Source organism: Anarhichas minor, unplaced genomic scaffold (genome assembly GCF_050575085.1).
Source record: "Anarhichas minor isolate MPS153535 unplaced genomic scaffold, ASM5057508v1 ptg000028l, whole genome shotgun sequence".
In the NCBI taxonomy this organism is placed as follows: Eukaryota; Metazoa; Chordata; class Actinopteri; order Perciformes; family Anarhichadidae; genus Anarhichas; species Anarhichas minor.
Window position 1 is genome coordinate 11025590 of NW_027466474.1, and position 27318 is coordinate 11052907.

The following is a 27318-nucleotide window of genomic DNA, read 5'->3' on the forward strand; positions in this document are numbered from 1 at the left end:
GTTTAGGAGGCTGAGAAACTTCACCCTCTTCTCTCTCTGCCTTAATGTATTGTTTTGTTTTACATTGTACACCAGTGCACTGCATCCTGCTACACATGCGTTCAGTCATCCCCGCCCCACCTTCATCACCATCACTCGATACTTTTTACTGCCAGTGTCACATCTTTTTAATCTGTCTTCTCTGAGCCGGGTTCTTTTCGTAATGCCGAGGCACACGGAAGGGAGGGAGTTGGCTAATTACAATAAACAAATATGCTCAGAGCTGCCTATGTAAGGTAGGTTAACGACTCTGCTATAAATGTTAAATGGAGCTTAAAATAGGATAGTATGGCATACAGTTGCCATAGTGATCTCAGCTGTGACTCTTTGTGTACATTCTTGGTTGGTAAAGTTTAAATTAATCTTAGATACGAATCTGTGATACAGAGAAGAAATGAGTGATTGTTTGGTGCCCCGAGGGACCCTCTGATGTCTCAATCATCTTTGAAGCTTTTCCTTCAATTACTGCAACTTCATGTTTGTCTGCCTTTGTTGTAATGAAATCTAATATAATGCTGTTAATGTTATTCTGCATTAGACACATGTCAGTCACCCTTTAATGATGCCTCTTGCACTGACTTTTCTTTCTGTTTCTCTCTGGCTCTCTCTTTCAACAGGTGGGACAGTCAAAATGATGCGTAGGAGGTGAAGCGTTGAGCCGTATTGATGGATGTGTTAACAGACAGCAGTCTCACATTGACCGTGAAGACTTCAGAACCAGAGAATGCAAATGTGGTGGAGAACACAGGTGAACACTTTTGTCTTCCATTTGTTGCTCGTTAACATAATATTTAACTTTTTTTAAATTTGAAAATGAGCATAACAATGTTAATTCTGCCTTTCTATTATTTGACTATTTGCTTTGAACATTAAGAGATACTTGGTTGTCGACCTAAGAGAAGAATTTCTGATATTTCTTAGAATAATCAAGCATTTTGTTAGAATAAATGAAAGCTTAATGACAACAGTTTCTATCGCAATAGCTTAAAAACTTTGAAAAGACAATTAGCATTACCACAAACCATTGAACTAGCTTTCTTAAATTTGCTTTTCACACTCAGTTTTAAGCTCTTTGACAAGATAGGAAGGGGGTGAAACACATCCTGTCTTTTCTAAATGAAAAGTGGAAAAGAAACATTAAATGAAGCTTTTTAAGCTATTGATAATCCTCTCTCCTGGTGCTTCCCCAACTCAGAGAAATGACATCTACCGTTTCTCATAAAAAAGGTGCAAATGTGAAAGAAGGTGCAACAATTTATTCTTTCACACTCATTCACAGTCATTAGCATAGACAAAAGAGTGTGTTTACTCTAATTTATTTAGTTTTTATTTAGGTAATACCTGCTTCCACTTTGTGATTTCTCAATAACATAAACCATGTGTTATAATGATATTCACCTGATGTAAGCTCTTGATCTAAAACCTAATTCAATTTAATCAGCTGTGTAGCTCCTTCCGTGTTCTGAAATATAAACTGATGCAATGTGCATTTTCCAAGACTCATTCAGGCACTACAGCCGCCTAAAGTTTACCTCTACCAAGCAGCACTGATCCTTAGATGAGGTTTATCTCAGCGTTTCAGCTCTGGTCAGGCTCAATGGGGACTGACCGGTCCCCACTGTGAGAATCACACAGATTATCCCCAGCACTAGTGAGTTCCTACAGAGGGAAAAGAGGATGGAGGATGAGAGTAGAAAAAGAGCGGTAGAAGAAAGAGTGAAAGCGGCTCCATTGAGCAGGAATAGGGCAGCTCTCTGAGGAGGATGGCCATGAATCATGCTGCAGTTACTCACCACTTATTATGAACATCCTGTTCTGGCTGGATTGATTTCCCCCCACCATTCACAAAATGTCACATAGTGAAGATGGAGCCATAGGTAGCAAGCGGCGTCTGTGGCTGGCCTACCAGCTCGGATGAGTGAACGCCCCGGGTGGCTGAGCTGCAGAACGGCTAGCTCGGCATTTTGCGAATGTAAAAGCCTCCATATAGCAGGGATAAGGAGACAGGAGTTGGAAGAGAAGGAGATAGCAAGCAAAAAAAAGGGAGAAGGAAGGGGACGGAAAAAAGGGGGGATGGGAGTGTGGAATGATTTCAAAAAGCCATTAAAAGGAAGAAAAGGCCATGTCAGCTGTTTTCATTTGCATACTTCATATTGTTATATTTGAGCTGTTGTATTCCTTTGGTCACATGGGATGAAGGCCTGAGTTTGATTCATGTTAATATCAGGGATTTTATGTTTTTGTCCCGTTTATAAAGTGACTGGAGGTGGATTGTAAGTGAAGAGAGAAAAAGCGTGGCTGTGTGTGCATGTGTGGTATCTGACACACTAATAGATGAGGCGCAGAAGCCAACTTTTCTCTCTCCTCGTGTCCATGACCATGTCCATCGGCAGCATGGGCTTGACTCCCCGCAGAGCCACCTGGCACAGAGCAGCCTGGGCTAACCTCAGGTGGATGAAGCCCTGAATATCATGGCTCGAAAGATAGGCGAGACTCTGAGTGCTAACTGGTCTGGTCTGGTCTGGTCTAGTTTGGCGGTGGTCGGGCTGTCTAGCACGGCTGGGCTTGGCAGGGCTGGGGATCAGAAGATCCCCACCTCCTGCCAGCAGCTGGGGTCCTTCCATATGGTCAGTGGTGAATGTCCATGCCAGCTTGCGTGAGCTGTGTCACATCCAGCCTCAGTTTCTTTTCAAGGAGTACTTCTGCTGATAACACAATTACAAATCTACAACTGTGTTGGGATTATCTCAGAGGGTATAAAGCTTGTTTTTATTAGTATATGAGCTGCTCTCTCTGCAAAGCTAGATATTGAATTCTGGCAGCAGTGAGTGTTTTGGATGTTTATCTTGTTTACATTTGCCAGCTCAGATGCAGTAGTAACATTACGCTGTACCGTATCAGTGAATATGAGGCTGCTGATCCCCCTTTGACCTCTAATGTCAAACTTGATTTGTCATCTACAGTCATCGCTGTAAGACCCTGTGTGTGTGTGTGTGTGTGTGTCCCTGTTTGTGTACCTTGTGTACCTGTCTGACTGACTGATCTGTGGCACATTCTGAACAGCTGAAGAGCTAATGGTCCAGCTGGAGACAGATGGCCTCTCGATAACACTATACCCCCAAGCCAATACTCACACTCTATCACTCTCCCTCTCACACACACACATACACACACACACACATATGCATGCATGCATATACACACACACACACACACACACACATCTAAGCATGCACACTCTCTCTCACGTACGCATCAGACAATCACATGCACGCACACATTGGATAGGATAGATTGTTAATCCATTATAAACCCTGAGGAAACACATTTTTCAATGTGAGTTTAATGTTTCACAGCAATTTTGAACAATCTTTTGGCAATATCAGGTGGCAGCTGAGGTTTCATGCGAGCATGGAGGGGATAAGGGAAGTTAATTTCTCCCCTTTTTTTTGTAATTTCCCTCTTTCTGTGGCTTTGCTGCTTTGTAGGGCTAATTAGAGAGATAAGACAAATATAAAGAAATCATTACTTATCTATGAGCTGGAAAATTACTTGGTAGATTTCAAGCACTGGCGCTGTTTACTTATAATTCCAATAAATCTAAATAAATTGTGTCCACACCTGGACAAACATATCATCGCTGTCCTCCTATGCGCCTCTACTTACAACAAGTGTCATACAATGGAATGTAGTTCAGAATGTAATAGTGAAAAAAGAGAGTTGTTAAAGGTATAAAGGATATCTGTCGTCGACAGGGAACATGTGTCAGTAACATGTTTTTTGCTTTGAGGTCATTTTTGCTCACAGATTGAAGGGAACTGATGGCAAACGCCTCGCTGTGATGCTTCTGCAGCCTCTCTCTCTCAAGTTCCTGCTATAACAGTTTGTTGACTCCGAAAGGAAGAGAGAAGATGCATATTTCTCCCGAGGTTTTCTTCATTAAGGGCGACAGTTATATGCTAACAGTTGTATGCTTTTAGTAGGCATTCTTGTTGCTCCAATGTGTCTGCAGGCCAGAGAGACCTTCTCTCAGAAATTTCATTACCTTGTTAAATCACTCTTGAATTAGATCCATATTCAAAGATTAACTCACTGCTAATACAGCCATGTTGAATACTGTTTGTTAAGCAGTCTTTCCCTCCAGCATTTATCACTACGTCAATAATGAGGCGCATCCATTCTGAAATGGGGGACGTTGCTAGTTAACCTCTGTCAACACATTAATTGCTGTGGTATGTTTTTCAATTTACATTTTTTTTGGCATGATTTTAAAGAATATGTGTGAGGGAGCAGCTTGAGATTGTAGAGGGAGGCAGGTGTAGATGATATTGGTTATACAGTCTCCAACATATGGGCCTGTCGTGTCCCATGTGTACGTACCTGCCTCCGCTGCTGTCATCTAATTATGCAGAGCAAACAAAGCTATCTGCCTGCTGCTACAAGCCCGCTTCTGTGGGTTTTGATAGTTTCCAATCAGATGGGTGTCGTCAACTGATTAAGACATTGTCACAATCGACCTGTCGAAAATCACCAAAACCTACTTTCAATTTTGTCATTACTGCTGTTGTTGCTGCCTCTCTGTGTAATTTTGTAGTATATTTTTTACCTCGGAGCGAAGTTGGATCTGCGTCTATACAGATGAAATGCTAAAAGGAGAGGGAGGTAATGCAGGATGACTGTATTGATTTGATCATATGTATTGCATATTGTATCATTGTTGTGTATTGTTTCCATAAAGTAGGTGATTTTTTCACCCTCGATCTATGAATTAAAGCTTAATTTATTAGAATATTTTAAAAGATTTAGTAACTATTATTATATCATGAAATAAGTATTGCATAATTGTAGAAGTTGTTCTGTTGATCACCAGCACACAATTTCAGGACACTCAGCTTCTGCTTCTTGGAAGCGTATGATAAAATGCTCATTTTGTTCTGTTGAACTGCATATCCAGCAGCTCTTTCAAACTTTCACTTGTGCCACCATGTTGACTTAGCATGAGGCAGGTGACTCTCTTTGTGAGTGACCTGCCTTGTGTTTTATGTGTTCTGAGAATTTGGTTGGAATGTTTACGTCTGTGTTTCGTCTCGCCTTCTACATTTTAAAATCAACCAGTAATGGGTGAGGAGTTGTCCCAACTTGACATTGTTAATACCTATTATTAAATCTAGTACCAAAACTGAAATATTAATGTTTAAGGCAGGCATCACAAGATGACATTTTGAGCTCTAGGTGGTTAATTGACACTAATTGCATTTCAGCAGCCTCGAACAAATGTCAGTATAACTACAGAACAAAAACAATGTAATTTAACCGTAGAATGTATTACAGTTTAAAGAGTTGAAAGATCTGAATTATTGTCTTTTTTTCCCTGCAGGGGTACGTGAGCAAAGCCATCTGAGTCTTTGCGGCATTGTTGATGCTGCTCTCCCTCCATCCTCACCTCTTCCTGCCGCAGAGACTTCACAACTGGCCTGCCCAAAACACCAGAGGACCACACCTCCATCACCAACACTCTCCCTGCCCCTTGGCACTGACTCTTCTCTGGGCCTGACAGAGGCCCCCTGCCCTCCCTCTGATGATGCTCCAACTGTAGTCTCTCAACTTCACCACACTCCCACACCACTTCCCACCCCAGCTGTAAGCTCCTGGGGCCCAGCAGCAGACACTCAGAAGACTGCCCTTCTGCTGCCTGTTCCCCTCCCTCTGTCAGCTACAATGATGGAGCCTGCCACTGTGTCTGCCCTGACAGAGGAGTGTCTTCTTCAGCCTACCCGCACTTGCCTTGGCTGCTTCATTGAGACCCGTGATGCCACTGACCCTAATTCCATCCAGAACCCGCCCCATGACCCTAACACCAACCCTGACACAGAGACTGGGCTCAGTGTTAGGATAGGCGATGTGAGCAGAGAGGACTTCTCTGACATCAACAACATCAGCATCCAGTGCCTGAGCCATGCGGGGGAGGCAGTGAGTCACTTTGGAGAACAGCTCCTCTCTGACCAGCTACTTAGCTTTCCTCTGCCGAAAGCCCCAGGTGAGGGTAAGAGAGTTGATGGGAACAAAACAGCAGAGGACTGTGATGACCCAGAAGATGATGCAACAGCTAAGAACTTGTATGAGGGACTGTTATTGGACAAAGTGAGCGGAGAGGAGGTTCTGCTGGCTAACGCCGGTCAGGACTGGGGCTACTTTGAATCCTTTATCAGTGAGAGTAAGATGGAACTGCTGGACCTTTGTTCTAAGAATGAACTGTCAGTCAACCTCTTCTCTGAGGAAGACGTTGACAATCTATTTGACGATGAAGACGATGATTCCACTTTAAGCAGTGATGTCTGTTCGCTGAAGATTCGCTACGAGTCTTTCCAGGACAACATGAGGGAAAAGACAAATGTCCTCCAGGAGGAGACGCAGTTCAACTTCTTCCCTAGTGTCCTGGCCAACTGTGCCAAGAAAGAGGAAGGAGCTGGAGTCTTAAGGAGGAGTGCTGAGGAGCTTCAGCTCAAATCTGATGATCTCATTCTTGAGACAGGACAGGAAGGAAAGGCTGGGGACTGCAGTGGTAGGAGTCCCCTTGATGGTTCCCAAGGCTCACCCATGTCAACTCCCAAAGTCAACTACCTAATGGACTTCAATTCCACAGAGGAGTCAGGCGAGTTTAGTGATGACAGCTCCTGCACTGGCTCCTCCTCAGACACCCTGCAGGAGGGCAAGCTTAAGAAGGGCCACTCAAAGAGATTGCTCAGCCCCTCTAACCCCCTCAACTATGGTTTACGCTCCAAGAGAAAGGTTCGATACAGTGACGATTACTTATATGACGTTGACTCGCTTGAGAGTGAGAAGAATGCAGAGAAAAAAGAGAAAGCGCCGTCTGGTCAAAAAGAGGAGGAGGATGTAGACTGGTGTCCCAAAAAACGTCGAAAATCCTGTCGTAAAGAGCCGCCAGTGGTCATTAAGTACATCATCATCAACAGGTTTAAAGGGGAGAGACTCATGTCAGTGAAACTGGGCAAGTTGGACCCTGTGGATGCTACTGTGAGCTTAAACACCGACACAGTAAGCAAATATGAGACACTGGCTCCTCTGAAGGATTTCTGGCAGGAGAAGCAAAGAGAGCGACAGGAGCAGCTTAAGCTGGCTGCCAGAGATAAACAACAACGCGGTTTTCATCTAAACGGACGCCATCATCGCCCTTTTAATTCTAGTCATCCCAAAAGAAAATACAAGATTGCAAACAGGCTTAAGGTTCAGAGGATTCACGCTGTGGAGCAATCAGCGACAGTACAGTGTTCCCCTCTCTCTGATCGGGGCCAGGGAGGTGTAACTAAAGAAGAGGCCACCCCCACGGTAGGGGGAATAATAGCAGCCCCAGGCCTCCCAGTCACATTAGACACAAACTCCATCACGCACGCAGTCACAGCCAAGAGTCGCTCCCAGGAGAGGGAGGAAAGGGAGGGGAGGAGATTGGGAGGAAATAAAACAGTCAGGATAAGGAAATTCAAAAGCGAAGCCAGGCTGAGGAGCAAGAAAATGAAAGAGGCAGAAGGAGAGGAGGGGAGGAGCGTGACAAATGAAACGGATGCCTGTGTCGCTGCGGCACAGATTGGGGACCCTGCTGCTGGGTTAGAGGAGGCAGGCATTAGCTCAACTGCAGTCAAACCCCATCTCTCTGACAATACCACCAACGCTCACACATCTGAAGAGAAATTCCCCTTCGTGTCGTCCGCCTGCTCTCCTGACAAAGCTCCCCCCACAGAGGCGGTGGAGTCGGGTGTCCCTGTTATCCCGGGGGGCTACCTGCAGACCCTGTTAGATGCTACAGACTCCTCCGGTGGATCAGCTATCTCTTATTTCCCCCAGCAGCCCTCTAGGCAGAGGTATCCTCTGGGGCTCTCCCTAGAGGAGAAACAGTTTTCTTCTCTGCAGCTCGCTCAGAGCTGCGTCCTCTCGCCTCCCTCCGAGTCAGAGGTCCAGCAGTCTCCCCAAAACTGCCCCAACTTCCCCCAGATGTGGCACCCGCAGCTCTGTACAAGTCACAGCCAGAGCTTTGGGCCTGAGACCCCTGAGACTCCCATTTTACCCAACAACTTTCCAGCTGCTGTGCCCCTGAATGACAGCCTGCCAGTGTCTAACTACAGCCAGCTGAGCCCTGAGGCTGACAGGCTACTTTATGAGAAGAGCTACCTGACTGAGGCAGGGCTACAGCCCGGGGCAGATCTGCAAGTATGTCAGTCTGCTTGTGTGGAGGGCCAGGTGCAATACCAGAGAGGGTCCCTGTGCACAGACAATGGCAGGCTCATCAGCTATGACTCAGTGGGCTCTCTGTCAGCCTCCTCCAGCAATTACAGCTCCCTCAGTATCAAGTCTTGTGAGCGAGAGGGTGAGGAGGAGGGCCGAGACAGCTTCTTAGCTCATTGCAGTCCTAAAGTGGTGATTCAGCAGAGTGTGGATGCCCTTACACCACTCAGGGAGTCCTCGGACCTGCTGGACATCTCCAACTTCACCCCCGACAAGTTTAGACACTCGTCACTGTCAGAGCTCTCCCCTCCTGAGACACCCAACCTGTCCCCCCAGGTGGTGGGGCGTGATATGAAGATGGCAGGAAATGCTGGAGAATACCAGGATGTGAATGACATGACTATGGACTGCAACAGGGAGGTAAAGTGGAACTGTGACGTTATGCAGCAACAAGAGCACACAGCAAGTGCATACACAGTGGAAGACAGACAGTTTCCGCTGCACAACTTCAGCAGTCAGGATGTGTTACATTTAGATAAAAAGGAGCTGGGAGTTAACGAATTTGATGAACAGACTGGGGAAATGTTGGCTGGTGCGAAAAGCATTAAGTCAAAGAGGAAAGGCAATTGCAAACAGACAGCCACAGGACAGAGCCCTAAGAAAGTCCGGGCTCCTAGAGCTCCGAAGTCAGAAAAGGTCAAGACCCCCAAACAGAACTCGCGTTCCACCAAAAAGATAAAGGCCATGTTGGAGGGTAAGGCAGCAAAGAACCAGGCAGGTGGTTGTGGCACAGGCCTGACTGACAGTAGCAGTACTGGAGACTGGTCTGGCACCGGTTGGTCAGAGAGCAATAGCCTGGTTGGGGATGACCAGAGAGAATTCGAGGAGCCCTCCAATATTCTGTCCAACATTGTCTCTGGCATGGCTGAGGTCCAAAGGTTCATGATGGCCTCCATTGAGCCACTGTGGAATCCCATGTCTGAGGCCTGCATGCCCTCTGAGGCCAATAGCCTCAACCTAAAGACCCTCAAAATCTTGGCAGGCACAGAGGCCGACCTGAAGAAAAAAGGAGCCGCGCTAACGGGGGCTGGGAGAGGCAGAAAGGCAGGGGGAAAGGGAGCAAAGAACCAGGCCAAATTTAACCCCTCTCATCCCTTATTCCCTCAACTAGCTCTTGGCTGTAACATGTTTGATAAACCCAACTTTATTAACCCCGGGCCTGCACACAAAAAGCTGTACCGCCACAAGACCAGTGCAAAGTTCCCACGGATTGAGACACTGAAGGGGAAGCGAGCGGAGAGAGACCCAAATAAGGACATAGCACTGATGACCTCATTTGAGAAACTGAGGTAATATTTTGTTATCAGCTGCTGTTGCACCCCCTTCTCACTCCCCCCCCCTCCCCCCCCACTACCTGCTCAGCCCTCCCCTCCAAGCATACCTACACTGACGCTATGCCAGAGCTGCATGAGTACTACGTTCCCCTGACTACTCCCACTTCCTTTTAACCCCCACCCGAAGAGGAAATTAATATCTGCATGAAAAACTTCTTGTACTTTGCAAACTACCTATTGAGTGATTGTGTCAAGCTTGATTGAGATTTGAAACGACCATGGCTGCATTTTTCTTGCTTTTGTTGTTTCTGCTTTGTTTGTTCTTCTTATAGTCGTTTTTGTTTTATTTTTGTCTGAAAAAAAGAATAAGCCTTGAAAACAGTTCTGTCGCCTTTTTGAGGAACTTTGTTTTTGTATTTTCTCAGCAGAACTGGCTCCCCTGAATTATGTATTTATTCCCCCTTTCCCTAAAGATGTAGCTATATACACAAATGCATTGAGTGACATCTACGCACCCCTCCTCCTCATCTGTTTTTGTATGCAGAATATGGATGTCCTGTTGTTGCTGTCCTTCATACACTGCCTGGCTCATTTCAAGAAGGAAACCTACAATAAATGAGCCCTATTTAAGCCCAAGACATCTTGAAAACACAAGATGGGACCATTTTGTATTGATGACATATCAGACTTTGTCTTTTTTTCACCCCCTCAAAGTTGGAATAACTCCCCATTTTCTTTTATCAAGCATTTCTTTTTTCCTCTGGAGTTTCGAGGAACTGGTTATCTAAATTTACATTTTTACGCCTTGCAAATTCATAAAAGCTCCACCCTCAGAGTATTTTTGTCAATGTTGTTGTACAGGGACATGCAATATTTGCAAAAAAAGATGATTATAATCTTAAAATCAATGTGCCAAAAGTAACAATGCTGTGTAAATGACCTCTTATATATGTGTGAATATTGGCTGTTCCTCTTTTTTATCCATTGGAGTATTGGCTGCTCGGGTTGGAGACTCCTTGCAAAGACTCGCCACCACAGGAATTCTTTATTTGGGAATTTTCTCTCTTCTTTGATGAAAGGCACCAACAGCTGGCAGTGGTACACCTCCACTCACTAAACCAAATCAGAAAGACTCTGAATTCTCCTCGTTTACCCCACTTTGTTTGCCAAATTCAATTTACCTCAACATCGCCTGGCACTGAGAAGCAACAAAAGAGAGGCAAAGGGGCGATCTGCTCTGAAGGCTACTGTAGAGGAAGACGATAAAAAAAGAGATGTTCAAACGAGCTTTCTCTGGACCAAGGAGAGTGTAGTGCAGATGTTTGAGGGTAAGCAAGGAAATTATTCGTCAGTTGGGGCTGTGCCTCACTGGATTGCTGTTTTGTACTAGAAATTCAAGGCAGTTTATAACTCATAGAGATTCTGATGCACGCATCAGTGGTGAATGGACATAACATGTTTGCAGTTAGATTTAATGTGAATGTGAAAGCAGTTTTCAGTACAAATGGAATCAGTACTCCTGTAAATGAAGGAAAGCATGTCTTTGCATTAGCTCCACTAGGGAATCTTACTTCTATCTTACCTGAAATGGTAATTTAAACAGTAATTTTTCTTGACATTCTCATGTAAGTTGTTTCTTAACGCTGCCATATTTTATGAGTTGCACCACTGGTGTATTTGTTATCTGATTGTTTTTGGTTCATCGATCACATAATGTCTTAATTTAACTTCTTTCTTTTAAAGGTTTTTCTTTTATATGGTGTCTTTAACTGTTATTTCAGTTTTGATGGGTCAATATTTTGGCAGAAATAATGTCACCAGAAAATCAAGGCCAAATAAAGGCACAAATTGAAAAATAAAATGTATTTGTACTATCTGATCCAGTGTATTCCTGGGCCATTTATATTAATTACTTTGGGCTCATTCACTGCCTCACTGCACAAAAATAAATCCACCTTGAATTTAACCATACAATCATGTTTAATCAGTTATAAATTATTTTGATTTGTAAATGTATTTAAGGGGAAATGCAGAACCCCTTCAACTGGTTACAAGATGATCTTTTATAAATATATACTGAAACAATAGGCCTATATTTTCTCTTTCTTTTGAATGTTGAATTTAATTTTTAAACACTGCAGTAATTACATGAAACTGCATGGAAATGTGCAGTCAAATTCAGGCTTGATTCAAAAACAGGCCTTGTCACACTGGATATGGTAATTCTGAGGTGATAGTAATTGATTGCTTGCATATGGCAAGAATCATAATCAATCTTTCTCTGTCTCTTTTCTCTCTCCTCTCTGCCATGATCCTTTGTTTCTTTTCTCCCGTGTATCAGGGTTAGGACCAAGACAAGCTGCTGATGGGAAGCTCCACATGGGCTTCAAGCCCATTTAGTCTGCCTTCTCTCATTTCTGCCTATTGTCAAATTGAATGTACTTCTCTGAGTTCATTATTTTCATTTTTTATTCTTTTTGTTTTTAAAATGTGCCACTGTTGAGCTGCCTGATGTTAATGGTGCTAAGAAAGCTGACAATTTTCTTTTCTTTTTTCATTTTCGTTTTCATTTTTTCTTTTTTTTCCCCAGAGTTAACAAAAAATGAATGCAAAATAGATTAGGTACCTAACCCTCTTTATGAATGTATATTATAATGTTATGTTTGATGTATTCACTTCATGATTCTTTAACATTGATTGGAATTACTTTTGCTCTTTTCATTAAAAGATTACCGAGCTTTATATATACTGTCTAGAGTTGTTACCAGAAGGAATCTTAATGAACTCTTGACACTACAAAATCTTGTATATTTTTTGTGTGCCAATTTGTAACATATTTTGTAAGTGTATATTTTTCTTAGAAAGTGCTGTGAAGTATTTGTGTGTGTGAGTAACCTTTTAATGCGCCTATATGGGCAGTGGAAAGGATATACAATGACAAGTTTCTGGTTTTAAAAACCAAAATATGAATATCAACAGAAAACTAGAAATATTTACATTTTGTTGGGAGTTTTGTAATAAGACCATGATCTTGTTGTGAGAGTGTTGTGTTACTGTGCAAAACACAAATAAGCAAAGAAAAAAATGAAAACCTGGAAAAAAAATATATAATTTGTGAACAATTTGCTGTTTTATAGATTTTCATGTAAATTATTTGAGTATTATTTAGTTTTTTGTTTTGTTGTAACTGTTGCAAAGGTTTTAAATATTTGTGATCAAGCCTGTATGGTGATACTGTAATATTGGTAACTTGCTGAGTTTTGTAATAATGTTTATGGAGTAAATATACAAATTAAAATAAGATTTTGAATGCTGCTTTCTGAAGAGCGTTAGGTTGTGTTTTTTACCGCACACCCGTTGTTGTAGCCAGTAACTACAGTATAAACAGTCAAGACTCTCCACACAAATTCAGTCCATTCATAACAATAATTACAATTGCCCCTATGGCATGCAGTTTTGGGAAAGCACTTAATATTACAAACAGCTTATTGAGATGTCAGGAGTGAAGTGTAAGTGAGCCTGTTAAGCAAATATCCGCCCCATCTTTGTGGTATACTACAATAATAGTAATAGGGAAGAATATAACCTATATTCATTTTTTGCTGTTTCCACAAAACTGTGAAAGTCTAGCTATAACCTCAGTAACTCCAATTAGTCTGTCCTTATTTGTTATATTGGACGTTTCTTCGACGCAAGGCATTTTAATTTCTGCACAAGCCTGACTTCAGCTCATGTTATTCTAATGTCATATCTAATTAGCACTCAGGGTCAGCCATTGCTAGAGTGACTGCTCATCCATAACTCTGAGCTGGGCTGCTGTGGTCCACACTGCAACTCATTCTGGCACGCTTAATTGGAGCTGGAGATACTGTCTCAGACCATAACAGATTCTGTGATATATGCTTCCAAAATTGTCAGGTGGTATTAGCATTGTTTTTGTTCTTTAGTCACCCATAGCCAATAAGTCAGCAAGCAAATTACAAGACAGAATGTCTAACGCAATGGATCAGATACACCTGTGGTTATTAAATGAGACCCAGTTGTTTTGTCAGTGCGTGCTCACACTGCATGGGCAGTCATAGACTATCTCATTAGTACAATTGTTTGTGTGATTGTTTATTTATATCAAAAAGGTTGCCGACCCCTGCTGTAGACGTACCTACAGTACACGATGAACATAGCAGAACCAGCCTATTTATCAATGGAACTCTGGATTTTCAGTTCCCTCCGCTGGTTGAAAAAGCACTTCTTTTGAGAATTGAGTGAGTTAATGTTGAAAAAAATGATGAGGGCTGCATACAACACTGCCTTGGGCAATATGCTATATTGTGTGTGTTTTGTTGTTCAACACTAACAACTATACAACTAAGTAAGGCATCAATGATGTAAAACAGTCACATGGGATTTTAGTAACTGCACTTTTTTATTGCTATATGAAAATCACAACCAGGCCTTCTTTCCTTTGTTTAACAAGATAATAGAACACGTTTAAAACACACTAAACAACAGATATTCAAAATGGGATTCAATAGAACAATAGTGACACATATTACTAAAATAGCCTAAATTAGTTGCTTCAATTTAAGATTTATGCTGTGACATAGGCCATTGGATGCTATTGAGGGGTAAATGTCATGCTTTATTATGAACAGTAGACAGATAATTCTATTGAAAGCCTTTGTATAATGCTATGTGTGCTGGCCATTTAAGCCGATCGTGTGCCTGCAGATCTTTGTCTTCTAGCCTGAATTCTGCGGAAGGTAAGTGTTTTTGCCTTTACAACCGCATCGTGACGCTGCAGCTCCACAGTGCTACACTGTCCAACACAAACATCCTCTCTCTATTGCTGTTCTCAGCGGAAGTAGATATTTTGTTGCTCTGAGTTCAGTCTTTCAGGCGTAACAACTCACCCCGCCTCAGTCGCCACGATTGGCCGACGTAAAATCAAACCCTTTAGCCTGTGATGTTGCGGCGCTTGCGTCTACCTGGGAGGTTAAACTCAGGGAAAGAGTTACTGGGTACTCAGTTTCCGGTAAATCATTGTAGCCTTCCTAAAAGAAAGAAAATGGAATCCTGAAATTGTACTTAGCTAAAGAAGTCGAGCGTTTCTGAGATAATATTAGAAGAACAATTTGGAAGTACGATTACATTGCTACGAACATTATTGAACAGGTAATCTAACAGACATTTGGTGACAGACTGTGTATTTCTCCTGACTACCTTTACTTGCATTTGCTAGCTAATTTTAGCTTGTTTGCTCTGGTCGATGGCTGTGAACGTCATTGGTTGACGTTGCTCGCTAAGTTAGCTTGTGGTGATGCTAACAGTAGCGTCAATGTCTTTTTAAGGAAATCCTCGTGGTTTCCTTAGTAACAATAAACAAGACTAATATCAAGTCCACGTCGTGTTTCCTAACACCAGCTATATGAGTATTTACGTCAATGTACTGTAACTGAGGACACTTATCACGAAGTTACCGGCTAAGTTAGCGTTAGCTAATGTAAGACATGGAGGCTAACTAGCTTTAGCGTAGTGAAAGCTCCAGACAGCCGGTTGTTTGGTCATTTAAGAAGCCTGTTTTGAGCCGACGATACACATGGTAACGTAACCACACTCATCCGATCACCAGTGTTTCCGTAATTCCTTCATCCTTTACTACAAACATAGTGCTTTCTCTTGTATAGCTAATTGTGATCGTGCAAACCGTGTTGCACGACCGTGTTGCAAACCGTGCAAGTTACATTACTAGCTAGCTAGCTGGTGAACGTAAGCTAAACCAGATGATGCCATTTTGTTTTTATCTCGACTTTGACAAACGCATCGCTTTCCCGTAGGATTTCGAAATGCACTAACCATCAAAGTATACACATTTATAGTAGCTATTGAATAGCCACATTGCATGTTTTGTTCGGGATAAATACGTTGCGATAAACGTAATTGCTCAGCTAGCCAGTGTTGTGTTTATGGTAACTATAGTACTGAGTCTGGGTTTACAAATTGACGCGTGTCGCATTGTGTACTGTATTTCCAGCCGAGTTTTCCCTTGATGACCATTTCCCTGGTTGATTGTAATACCAGAGACGGCAGGTAATACACTGATGACATTAGATTCATCTTAGCTAACAGAGTGGATATATATATTTCATGAGCCTTTCGTAGTGAATCCCTGTTGCCTAATCCTATTCTAAATCTGGGTATTCTTATTAGAGTCAATAAGCTATACATATAATCTTTATTTTTTGCTTCAGCAGCTGGATCTTGCTGAAGATTGGAGAGCATTCCCTCAACCTCCCTCCCCTCTGAATCAATGGAAGGGTCTGACAGTTTAGAGCAGAGTGGCAGTGACCAGCCAGAGTCACAACGCCGAAGGCAGCGGGACCGCCTGGACAGGGAGGAGGCCTTCTACCAGTTTGTCAACAATCTAAGTGATGAGGACTATCGTCTCATGAGAGACAACAATCTTTTGGGCACCCCAGGTAATACACCTTTAGTCTAATCACAATAGTCTTTAGTCTTGTGACTGTAATCTCTGACTGTGAAAATGTTGACATTTGTGTAATACTAAGTAACTCAAAGATAGGGGTGGGTGTCGGTACTCACTACATTTTATTTATTTAAAGTGAATTAAAATGAAACCAGGTCACATCACAGATTGCCTCTCCAGCTATGGATTTTACTAAGCTCTTGTGTAATATAGGATTCAGTCATTTTAGGTTTAGTTTTACTTTCTTTTTTTGTTTTTTATCTACAAATTAAATCCCCATTGTCATTATATCTGCTTTCCTGTATGCTTTGTCTGGGCTGAATTTAATTCCAATCCTCCCTTTCAAAGTTTCAAACTGTTGGCTGACAAAAAAAAGTCAGCCAACAAAAGAAAAAGTGCCAATACGTATTTAGACAAATTTAAATTAAGACATTATTTTAATTAGATTAATACATCGTCGCTAACTAAAAATCTTTTATGTACTGTATCTCAGGTGCTTCTAATTAAAAGTCATTCAGTGATTTTCAGTATTGTCCTATTGCTGTGTTCAAAGAAAACCACATGGTTCTATGGGCCTATACTGTACAAAAATTAACATTAGATATTATTTTCGTGTTGACACATTTCAGAAAAAGCTTATATAAAAAAAAAAAGTTGGATCTTCGACTTAATTCCTGCTCCAATTTTGCTCTGGTACTGCCCACACCATGAGTTCAAAGCATGCCCGACAGCGCCCATCCCAGAATGCATCTGTGTATTGCTCATGGTTTCTTTCAGGCGCATGTGATGTAAACATTTCCAATAACTCTCGAGTGTTGTAAAGTTCAACAGTCAAAACATATATGTAATTATTTCCAAAATTCACAACATGTTGTTATCTAAAGAAATATTCTGTTTCAATCCGTATTTGTTTGCGTTCAGCATTTCATAAAACAACATAGTGAATGCGGTTGAACCGGTATACCGCCCAGCACTAGACAACTCCCAGGATGTTTCTGAAAGGATGCTTCCTTGATAGGACTGGTCCTTCCAAGTCGGGTCCTTCAGAGGCTGGCCAAGACTCCTTCCTAGCATTCAGAGAACACATGTTGGAACGGTCTAGCGAGTGTGCCGGTGTGCGGAAGAAATGCACGTGTTTCTTTTAATATACTATTTCGAATAATTCAATATATTACTCTAGTAGGAATATTGATTTTTGCATTCAAAATACGTAGGCCTGTTAAAAGTATCAGGGATTTGTACAATTATTATAATTTATACAGGGACAAAACATACAATTAACATACTCTCCTCAATGCCACCATTACCTCGCGGATTGTAAAACACACTTCATTCAAACTTGACAAACAAAATAAAACTCATCACAACTGTCTTGGTTAGCCTTTCCACTTCAAACAATCACCCACTCTGGTTTGGTCTAGATAAAGCCCTTATTTAACAAGTTAGATGTGACAATATGCTTGCTCTACCCTGCTGTCCATCTTTGCCGTTGCTGGCTTCAGTGCTATTAATAGCTCGCTGAATGAGTCTGTTTGCTGCTTTTACATTTTAAACTTTTATATTAGGCTATTAAGAGCTATTGTGACTGAAGATTCAGCAACTGGATTGGCAATTTCTCACCTCAAATCTGTTGAGGAAAAGATTTTGGTGGACTGCTGAGGTCAATTAACTGAAAGTTTACTAGCATTCTTCCAATGTTTCCAAATTGGGGGACAGGAAATGCATTGTGCGCATATGATTGTGGGTGTTTTTAGGAATGCGGAGGATTAACACACACGTACTTGAAAATGCCCCGAATTAAGTAGTAAGTCCTCTGTAGAGTTCAAAGGATCTCCGACATTGGAACAGTCCATCGTCAGGATTTGATGACTTAGCATCCTTGAAATTCAGCCATTGAAGGATCCTTTGACTTTGAGAAACACCCGCAGGTTTTGAGCTTGTCCTTTATCCTTCTGTCTGCGACAAGCTGCCAATATGCCACAGCTCGTTGTAGAGAGGGTGAGAAGGGTTATCCAAGATGGCTTTGATTTTGGCCCCCGTCCTTTTCTCCGCCACTGCCTCCACACTGTTCAGTGCCAACCTCATCACCTAGCTGGCCTTGCTTAACAGCTTGTTGAGACTGCTGACCTCCAGGTCTTGATGCCACCTCCCCAGCAGACCACAATGAAGAACAGAGCACTGGCTACTAGAAGATAGAGGATCTGCAGGAGCGTACACTGAAGGATCCGAGTTTCCTCAGGAAGAACAGTCTGCTCTGTCCCTTCCCGAGGTGTTGTGAGTCCAGTCCAGTTTTTTTTATTGATTTGGACCCCACAGTACTTGTATGAGTCCACCCTCTTCACTTCCTCTTCTTGGATGACAACCAGGACAGGGGGCCTCCTGTTCCTCTTGTAGTCCACGACAAGCTCATTGGTTTTGCTGATATTAATTAATCTTCAGGTGATTGTCGTTGCACCATGTGACAAAGCTCTCTATCAGTCCTCTGTTCAAAAAAAAGAACGTATCTAAAGGGAAGGCAGCATGTTTCTCACTGGAAATGATTCAATGGAATCCTACATGTTAAATTCCTTCAAAGTCTTCACTACATATATTATGAGTCTGGAGAGACTCATCTAAACTGAAAAAGAACATTCTACTAATATTCCCGTTGATTTATGTCCAATGGCTACGCCCTTTAAATAGCTTACATTTTACCTTCCTTTCAAACTACCATCATGTTGCTCGAGCTATTCTTTTGCTGACGAGCACAGAACTGACTGTGAACAGGTAAACTGTCTTGAGGTAAAAACCCCAATTGAGATGCATATTCCATATGCCCTGTATATGTGTCCATAACCGTTCCTCAAACCAGAAGAAATCGGCAAATCTGTCTTAATCTGAAAATGCTACATTTGGAATTAAGCCGAATTTGGAATATCCAAGCAAAATACACTGTTTACATGATCCATATTAAATTCTGAATATTGTCATATTTGGAATAATAGTGGAATGTTACTGTGGATTTAGATATACTCACTGTGTCCCCCTGCTGACTTCACCTCTCTCTATGCATTGAATCAGAAAATGTTTGTTCTAATTGCAGGGAGTTAATCTTTCAGTTCCTCCCAGCATCTGCAAATGGCTTTCTCCCAGCTCACATTGGTGGTCAGACTAGAGAAGAGGAAGTGTAATAAACACTTAAAAAACCTTCAAGGAATACGTCGATTGTCATTTTTCTTTTTCAATAACGGACTGTTGTTTTCTTTTGTAATGTGTCTTTCAGGAGAGGTGACAGAGGATGAGCTGTTTAGTAGACTTCAGCAAATAAAAGATGGTCCAGAACAGCAGAATAACACTACTAGTGCCCCCAGCACTGAAAGTGTAGAAGATCCAGTTGGTAAGTTTGCCTTTTTTTGACTCTGTGATGTACTGTCAAATTCAGATATGATTTGTCACTTGTTCCCTCTATTGTTTTTCAGAACCACCAGAAAACTCTGAGGATCCTGCCAATGGGGACAGTCTCTTAGACTGGCTGAACACAGTAAGGCGCACAGGCAACACAACCAGAACTGGTCATCGTGGAAACCAGTCATGGCGGGCCGTAAGCCAGACCAACCCAAACAGTGGCGATTTTCGCTTCAGCCTGGAAATCAGTGTGAATCGCAACCTGGCTGAACAGCAGGCAGCTGCTGAAGGGGAGCAGGAGTCTCAAGAAGAGTCTCCAGAGGGTCAAGAAGTGGTGGCGAATGCTGAACCACTGGTGGCGAATGGTGATCCACTGGTGGCGAATGGTGATCCACTGGTGTCCATTGCTGATTCCCAGGTGTCCATTGCTGAACCCCAGGTGTCCATTGCTGAACCCCAGGTGTCCATTGCGGAACCCCAGGTGTCCATTGCGGAACCCCAGGTGTCCATTGCGGAACCCCAGGTGTCCATTGCGGAACCCCAGGTGTCTATTGCGGAACCCCAGGTGTCCATTGCGGAGCCCCAGGTGTCCATTGCGGAGCCCCAGGTGTCCATTGCGGAGCCCCAGGTGTCCATTGCGGAGCCCCAGGTGTCCATTGCGGAGCCCCAGGTGTCCATTGCGGAGCCCCAGGTGTCCATTGCGGAGCCCCAGGTGTCTATTGCGGAGCCCCAGGTGTCCATTGCGGAGCCCCAGGTGTCCATTGCGGAGCCCCAGGTGTCCATTGCGGAGCCCCAGGTGTCCATTGCGGAGCCCCAGGTGTCCATTGCGGAGCCCCAGGTGTCCATTGCGGATCCCCAGGTGTCCATTGCGGAATCCCAGGTGACCATTGCAGAACCACAGGTGCCCATGGAGACGGAAGTGGTGGAAGAACCAGTTATAGAGGAATTGGCTGTCATAGTGGAACCAGAACTAGAGCCTGAATTAGAAGAAGTTGTTTCACATGAGATTTTTGAAGAACCACCCAGGTCACCTGCCACCCTAACAGTACAACCACCACTTTCTCCTTCTCCACGCAGAGGACAGAGGAGAGCCCGCAGCCGCAGTCCAGAACCACGCAGGACTAGGGCCCGTACAGCTAGGAGCCGCTCCCCTCTCAACCTGGATCAGCAGGATGGTCTACGTAATCTACATAATGCTCACGGCTCTCAAGGCCTCAACTCTGCTGCCAATACGCCCCTTGTGCCTCAAGTGGAGGGCAGTTCTCGGACTCGACAACATGTTCTTTCTAGGCAAAGCACTGCTGACAGTGATGTTCAGCCATCTAGGGCTGGTGCAGAAACGGTCCCAGAGGCTCAAAATATGGCATCTCAGGAAGGAGAAGCTGCTGGGGGGGAAGCGGGTGCAGCCGGGCGCCGGCCCCCTACTATTATGCTTGATCTCCAAGTGCGCCGTGTGCGTCCAGGCGAATATCGCCAAAGAGACAGCATTGCTAGCCGCACCCGCTCGCGCTCCCAGAACTCAAACAACACATTTCTTTATGAGAGTGAGCGTGGTGGATTCCGTAGGACTTTCTCACGCTCCGAGCGTGCTGGTGTGAGGACCTATGTCAGCACTATTCGCATCCCTATCCGAAGAATCTCTGATGCAGGTTTGGGAGAGGCAACCTCAATGGCTCTCCAATCTATGATTAGGCAGATAATGACTGGTTTTGGTGAACTCGGCTACCTCATGGATTCAGACTCTGATTCTTCAGATTCAAACCGTGGAGCCAGCACACCTGCAGATCTAGCTGAAGCCCTCAACAACCCAGATGCTACTCCTGCTGCTTCCGCTGCTCCTGTTGCTGATGTTGATGAACCACCTGTGGCTGCAGGAGTCAGAGCAAGGACAGCTGAATCTGATATTGATGAGGGCCTTGCCACTGCTCCACCTCCCTCCGGGGGCAGGGCTCGACCTAGACCACCTATCAGCCTGGAGGAGCCCAGCTCACTGCCCTTCCTGCGGCTTGCCCACTTCTTCCTCCTAAATGATGACGACGAGGACCAGCCCCAAGGGCTGACCAAAGAGCAGATTGACAACCTCTCAATGCGCAACTTTGGTGAGAGTGATGCCTTGAAGACTTGCAGTGTATGCATAACAGAATATGCAGAAGGTAACAAGCTACGTAAGCTGCCCTGCTCTCATGAGTATCACGTGCACTGCATTGATCGCTGGCTCTCTGAAAACTCCACTTGCCCCATCTGCCGCAGGGCTGTCTTGGTATCGGCCAACCGAGAGAGTGTGGTGTAGCTTATTAAAGACTGCGGGCCTTTTGTCTCAACCTAAGTAATCAAATATCCCAAGTCCAAAAGAGGCTTTGAATGTGTCTCCACTGTTGAAATGTATTTCCTTCATACCATTTGTGAGTTTGATCATAATGCATTTATAGATTTGATTCGGGGTGCTCCATACAGTGACACCGGGGCATATTCAGTCTTTAGTAAGACATTTATTATTGCAGTTCAAAGTTAGGCACAAGCAATGCATGCTGTTTGAATCAACTTGTAGTGACCAAGCAGTCTGTTGCATTGCATTAAGCCGTGCACACAAGCAGACTGGTATCTCTTAAAGAATCCCCTGGTTATAAATGCTGCACATCTGCAGGTAGTTGCGGCACATCTGCTCTTTTGTATTAACTCGTAAATGGCGCCTTATATACCGGAAGTTGGGTATTGGTACAGTTCTTAGTTACACAAGTTCAAAGTATTAGCTGTAAATAAGCTTGTAAAAATAAGTTTGAATCATACTTTGTATTAGTGAATTGGTTTTGAATTGTAAATTATCTCATAAAGATTAGGGTTGGGTTAGCCGCAATTACTCTCTATCGGAGCATCCCTAAATTTGCTGTTGACGAATAGGTGGTGTCAGTGTACACAGCTGAATTATTTCGAGTTTGAGGTGTCCACAGGATGTAGGACATAAATTGGTTTGCCATTAACAGTGCGACTTGTGCTCTCCGTTTTTTGTTCACTTGAAAGAATCCAAAACTACTGTTTTGGGGTGGCATTTACCATGAAGACTCTGTAATGAATTGTTTAAAAAAAGTAGATTGTTGTACAGACATGAGGGAAAGACGAATCAAACCAGGCTAGTTTTGCAAAATGTCCACTTATTTTGGAATCGTAGCATCTTTATTTTCTTGATCATTAAAATGATTGCGTAGTATTCATACCAGAAATGAGGGATGTCTCAATATTGAATGTCGATCAAGTGGTTGGCATGTGAATTTACTACATCAGGCATGACATGTCAAACAATTTGAATATACTTGCCTTTTCCCCCCCAAATGTCAAAGGATACTTACTTTTTAATGTACAATGATTTCACAATCACTCGTCCAGTCATCTATTATCTACTGGTCTGATTCTTAATTTTTCCACTAACATATTGGATTGTCTTTAATTATCGATTGATTGAATCAAGTTCTCTAAGATGGTATTGGCATTGATTGAAATGACCAGAAATTGACTTCAAGTGAAATGTCAACTCAAACCAGATCTCTTTACCTGGAGGTCCACCTCAATGTACACGTGACAACTTAAGTTATTAATCGAAGGGTTTGAGGGTTACACATTTACCAATTCACACAATTGTCCTTCTGTCACAGTAAGGCTCCAGTAGAAAGTCCAGAGGCTCACCCGCTGTGCCCTCCTTCTGCCCCATGAGCAGACGCTCCATATCAGTGTGCAATACATGCTAAAGTGAAAGTAGGGAAATACAAACCATGATATAAATATATGCTATTGTTGAGAACTGTTGTTAATGGCTAAAATCTTAAATGAAGACTTATTACCTTTTTTAAAATGTGTTGAAGTTATTTTATTTTGAAGTTCAGTAGTTTTTAATAGCACTGTTGATCAGAAACACTGGCTAAAGTAAGAAAAGGGCATCACTATTAAAGCCATCCTGTCATGTTTCTTGTTCCACTGTTTGATGTCTTTGCCACAATTATTACTTCCCTTTGTGGGACATAAAAGTTTGAATGCAAGACATTGTCATTGTTGAATACCATAAATATGTAAATGAAATGTATGTTCCCTCTTAAGCCATTCTTTAGTTCTGGCCTTGTTCTGTGTCACCCAGTGCAGTATGTTAACTGGGTGTTAAATGAAACTAACCGCTGAATTAAACAAGTTATGTTACAAAATGCATCGCAGGTATGCATTCTTTACACTCTCTGTGCTGTTGGGTAATTTTATTCTGAATTAAGGTGCACACATTATGAGCTATTATTACCATATTAACACTTATATTAAACACTCTAAATATACCTTATTTACATGTTTGCTTTCATTTGACAGCGATTTTTCTTCCCCTAACCACTTTACATTTGAGCTTTTCAGAATTCTATTTTTCACGTTCTTGAACGTTGATCCCGATGACTTTGACTGATGGTTGGTGACCCCCTCAGAGTTATTAGCATTAAAGATCACACCCATTGTGCCCGTCCTCTGTCTCAATATACACTGAATATGTGTAATCATGTATGAAGCGCTTGAAGTGTTACTACTAGCACCGTTAATGGCAGGATTTGTGGAAGTCCCCATTCATTCACATCTGACATAAACAAATGATCACGAGCATGATCTTTGGTGGAGACAAACATCGGTGAAGTCTCGTTTACAAAAGTTATAGTTTAGAAGAAAAAAAAAAGTTTAACTCACTCATTTGTATAGTCGTCACTCGTTCACAGTCCATATAGGTGGAGAAACAAGGAAGTACCCGTGTCACTGTACGGCAACGATGGCGCTGCAGAGAGTTGGGAGCCGATTGTTGCACTTTCAGAGGAACAGCTTCAAGGTAAACTAATTAATTACCCGATTGTTTCACCACCAAAGTTGCGTTTATTCTCACTAGCACTTTCCATACTCTCATTACTTTGCACGGGACGGGCGGAAGGAACATTAACGGCAGACGGGTGAAGAGTTCACTGTAGAGAAATCGTTACTACGGTAGCTAATTATGTCCACGTACTTGAACGCGACTTAACTCCCGAGGGCTGAAGCTATTTGCTTATCGGTACTAGAATTCAACCTTTCAGGTGCTCACGTGACGCCGTACACGCTTTCCACTCAGCGGCGCTGTTGATGCTCAATTACGTTGCAATACCTTCTTTAATGTCGATATGTTTTGTTTATCCCTAGAATCCTTAGAATGTATTTGTGTTATCTCTCATAGACTGTCTCCATACAGACACTTGGGGTTGTCAGATTCAAACGAACCTGTCCAGTTCAAGTGAGCCGCCTCGACCATTTGGTTCTCACAGTGAAAAGTGTGCCGGACACCATCAGCTTCTATTCCTCGGTCCTTGGCATGGAGGTCATCACTTTCAAGGTATGCAAGGTGCTTTGTACAATAATGTAATTTATCATTATTATTTATTTTAGCAGTAGAAGTGAGACTAGAAATACTCTTGTTTTTGGTTTGAGAGAACATCCACTAGATGGCAGGCTTTGATTGTTTACCAGTTGAAAGCACCCGCTCTCCACTCATTTAGGAGGGATGCGAGGGACCTTGAGCTTTCAGACACTTCTCAACACCCACGCATGTCTCTACACTTTCAAGGGAACCCGTAAGGCCCTGGGTTTTGGGCAGCAGAAGTTTAATCTTCACCAGCTGGGTCAGGAGTTTGAGCCCAAAGCCAAGCATCCAACCGCAGGCTCTGCAGATCTGTGCCTCATCACCAAAACCCCCCTGGCTACAGTAGCTGCACATCTGAAGGTTGTTCACCTGTTTCCTACACACTGTCTTGAATTACTGATGTCAATTGTAAACTTGCAAGATGGCTACTCATTTAAAACCACTAGTCAGCTTTACATGCCACTGACATGCACAATGTCAGTTTGTATCGTCTCTTCTTCCGTGCAGGTTTGTGGGGTCGAGATCGAGGAGGGTCCAGTGGAAAGGAGCGGAGCTGTGGGGACCATCACCTCTCTTTACTTCAGAGATCCAGACCACAATCTCATTGAAGTGTCAAACTATAACCAGTCAACATCAGAGGGAACTTCTTAAGACTTCTTTTGCCTTCTTGGTGAATGAACCCAACTCTGTCTGCTGGACCCACTTTGTACAATTTAAGTTTAAGCTTTGAAGTTTTCCACCAGAATTACTGTGATTCAAACAACACGTGCACTATTTTCAGACTAGATAACATCAGTTGGCTGTGTAAAGACACTGTTCCTGTGTAGCTCTGCTGACCAGTGGTTGTTATTTTAATCATGCACGGTAAAGGCTGTTTTAGCACTTTGAATTCGGAATAGAATGTGAAAAACACAGCACCTGATGTACTTACTTTGTGAAGAGAACCACTTATGAGGACTATAGCTTTTTCAGCAGAAAATAAAAGGTTCTTCCATGAATCCGAGGCTGTGTTAATTCTGATTTTTTGACAAACTATAAATAACTCGTTAGATCATATTAGTCTTTGCCATTATGTTTATATATTGTTTTACTGTGGTGTCTTGCACTATTTATTGGTGCTGTATTTCATGAACAAAAAAAAGGAAACTGAGGTAATGCTGCCCTCACATGGGAGAAGGGAGAAGGAGTGAGAAGCAGAGTGAGTCGTAGACTGAGAGAGTAACACAACCTCACTCGTATGCGCTGGGAACCCAGGGCCAAGGTATTACCAGGAGGCACTAATCAGCATCCTCCCCAACATTCAACATGCACCGCATTGAAATCCAAACTAAGCTCAAACACAGACCCATTCTCCACAGTGTCTGAGACACATTACTCTCTCCTCCATTGCTGGACTGCTGGATTATATACCTAATATGTACCTTGTTATATATCCTGTTATACAGTATACTATGTTTATATTATATTATAGCCCACTACACCTACCATATTACACGTACTGTATGATATTATACACACATTAAACATCTCTTTATACTCCTGTACTTTATATTTTGTTATATTACTACCTTTCACATTATGCTATATCTCATACTATGCAATAATATGTTATGTTTTGTGCATCATATTTCTATTACATCTATATATTAATACAGACAAACATTAAATGCCATTATTTAATCATATCAGTCTGGTGCGCTCTGTTAACATGGACTTGCCCATGATGCTGTTAATCACCACTTTCACTGACCATTCCCATTTATTTTGTCTCTATAGATTAGTTTTTTAATTATATAATTATTATCTTACTTTCTCTATCGACACCATTGTTGCCTTTGTTCTACTGTAACAACCACAGTTCCCCTCTTGGGATCAATAGAGGTTTATCTTATTATTTCCTTATGATACAACACAGGATGCACGTGTGTTATTGTACAAACAATATTATCTCTGTATAAAAATACTTTTTCCCATTGCCTGGCAACTGCAGTATATTTAGTGATTATTTCCTTCTTCCCATTGTTCCCATATTGTATTATTGCCCCAGTATTTGGAAATACAGCACTAGATGAATAAGTGTAATCACCAATTGAAAATGTTACAGTGCTGTGTGTTATCATATGGAAAGATGATCTGAACATACTGTCTAAGTTGTGTTCTACTGTGAAGTTGCATGAATTCAAGGGAAACGTCCCCTGAAAGTCTAAGTACAAAGGGAATAATGGCATTGACTGATGTCAGTTTGACTAATAAGGAAATAAGGAAGTGGTGATAAAGACAAGATTTGTACTTGAAGATAATTATAGGGTGGTAGATGGTGTATGACATGGAAATATCATTCCCAATAAAACAAAAGACTCCCTCCCTATATGTATCCAAAGAAGAGATAACATAATATAGGTGCAGGTGCAAACGCAGCTCACGTGTCTTCAAGACCA

At 42.6% G+C, this 27318-nt stretch overlaps 3 protein-coding genes across 8 annotated transcripts; all 3 read left to right on the forward strand.

Annotated features, from left to right (window-relative positions):
- The first annotated feature begins 705 nt into the window (after nt 1-705).
- On the forward strand, nt 706-9650 carry nexmifb (neurite extension and migration factor b). The gene is made up of 2 exons (XM_076102813.1): nt 706-787; nt 5417-9650. Exons 1-2 carry the CDS (start codon nt 706-708, stop codon nt 9628-9630), a joined length of 4296 nt encoding a protein of 1431 aa, XP_075958928.1. The 3' UTR covers nt 9631-9650.
- A 4840-nt stretch (nt 9651-14490) lies between these two features.
- On the forward strand, nt 14491-23789 carry rlim (ring finger protein, LIM domain interacting). Of its 5 annotated transcripts, XM_076103031.1 has the most exons (6): nt 14491-14783; nt 15643-15698; nt 15860-16087; nt 19358-19471; nt 19554-20359; nt 20557-20737. In XM_076103031.1, the coding sequence occupies exons 3-6, from the start codon at nt 15919-15921 to the stop codon at nt 20602-20604; spliced, it is 1137 nt and encodes a 378-aa protein (XP_075959146.1). In that variant the 5' UTR covers nt 14491-14783; nt 15643-15698; nt 15860-15918; the 3' UTR covers nt 20605-20737. The 5 variants fall into 5 exon arrangements, with proteins under 5 accessions (XP_075959146.1, XP_075959142.1, XP_075959144.1 ...); XM_076103027.1 differs by having other exon boundaries at nt 14499-14783; nt 19554-23789; XM_076103029.1 differs by having other exon boundaries at nt 14499-14783; nt 15863-16087; nt 19554-23789.
- A 140-nt stretch (nt 23790-23929) lies between these two features.
- Nucleotides 23930-25878, forward strand: glod5 (glyoxalase domain containing 5). Of its 2 annotated transcripts, none has more exons than XM_076103032.1 (4): nt 23930-24319; nt 24698-24853; nt 25085-25240; nt 25388-25878. In XM_076103032.1, the coding sequence occupies exons 1-4, from the start codon at nt 24263-24265 to the stop codon at nt 25529-25531; spliced, it is 513 nt and encodes a 170-aa protein (XP_075959147.1). In that variant the 5' UTR covers nt 23930-24262; the 3' UTR covers nt 25532-25878. The 2 variants fall into 2 exon arrangements, with proteins under 2 accessions (XP_075959147.1, XP_075959149.1); XM_076103034.1 differs by having other exon boundaries at nt 24713-24853.
- Nucleotides 25879-27318: the final 1440 nt, after the last annotated feature.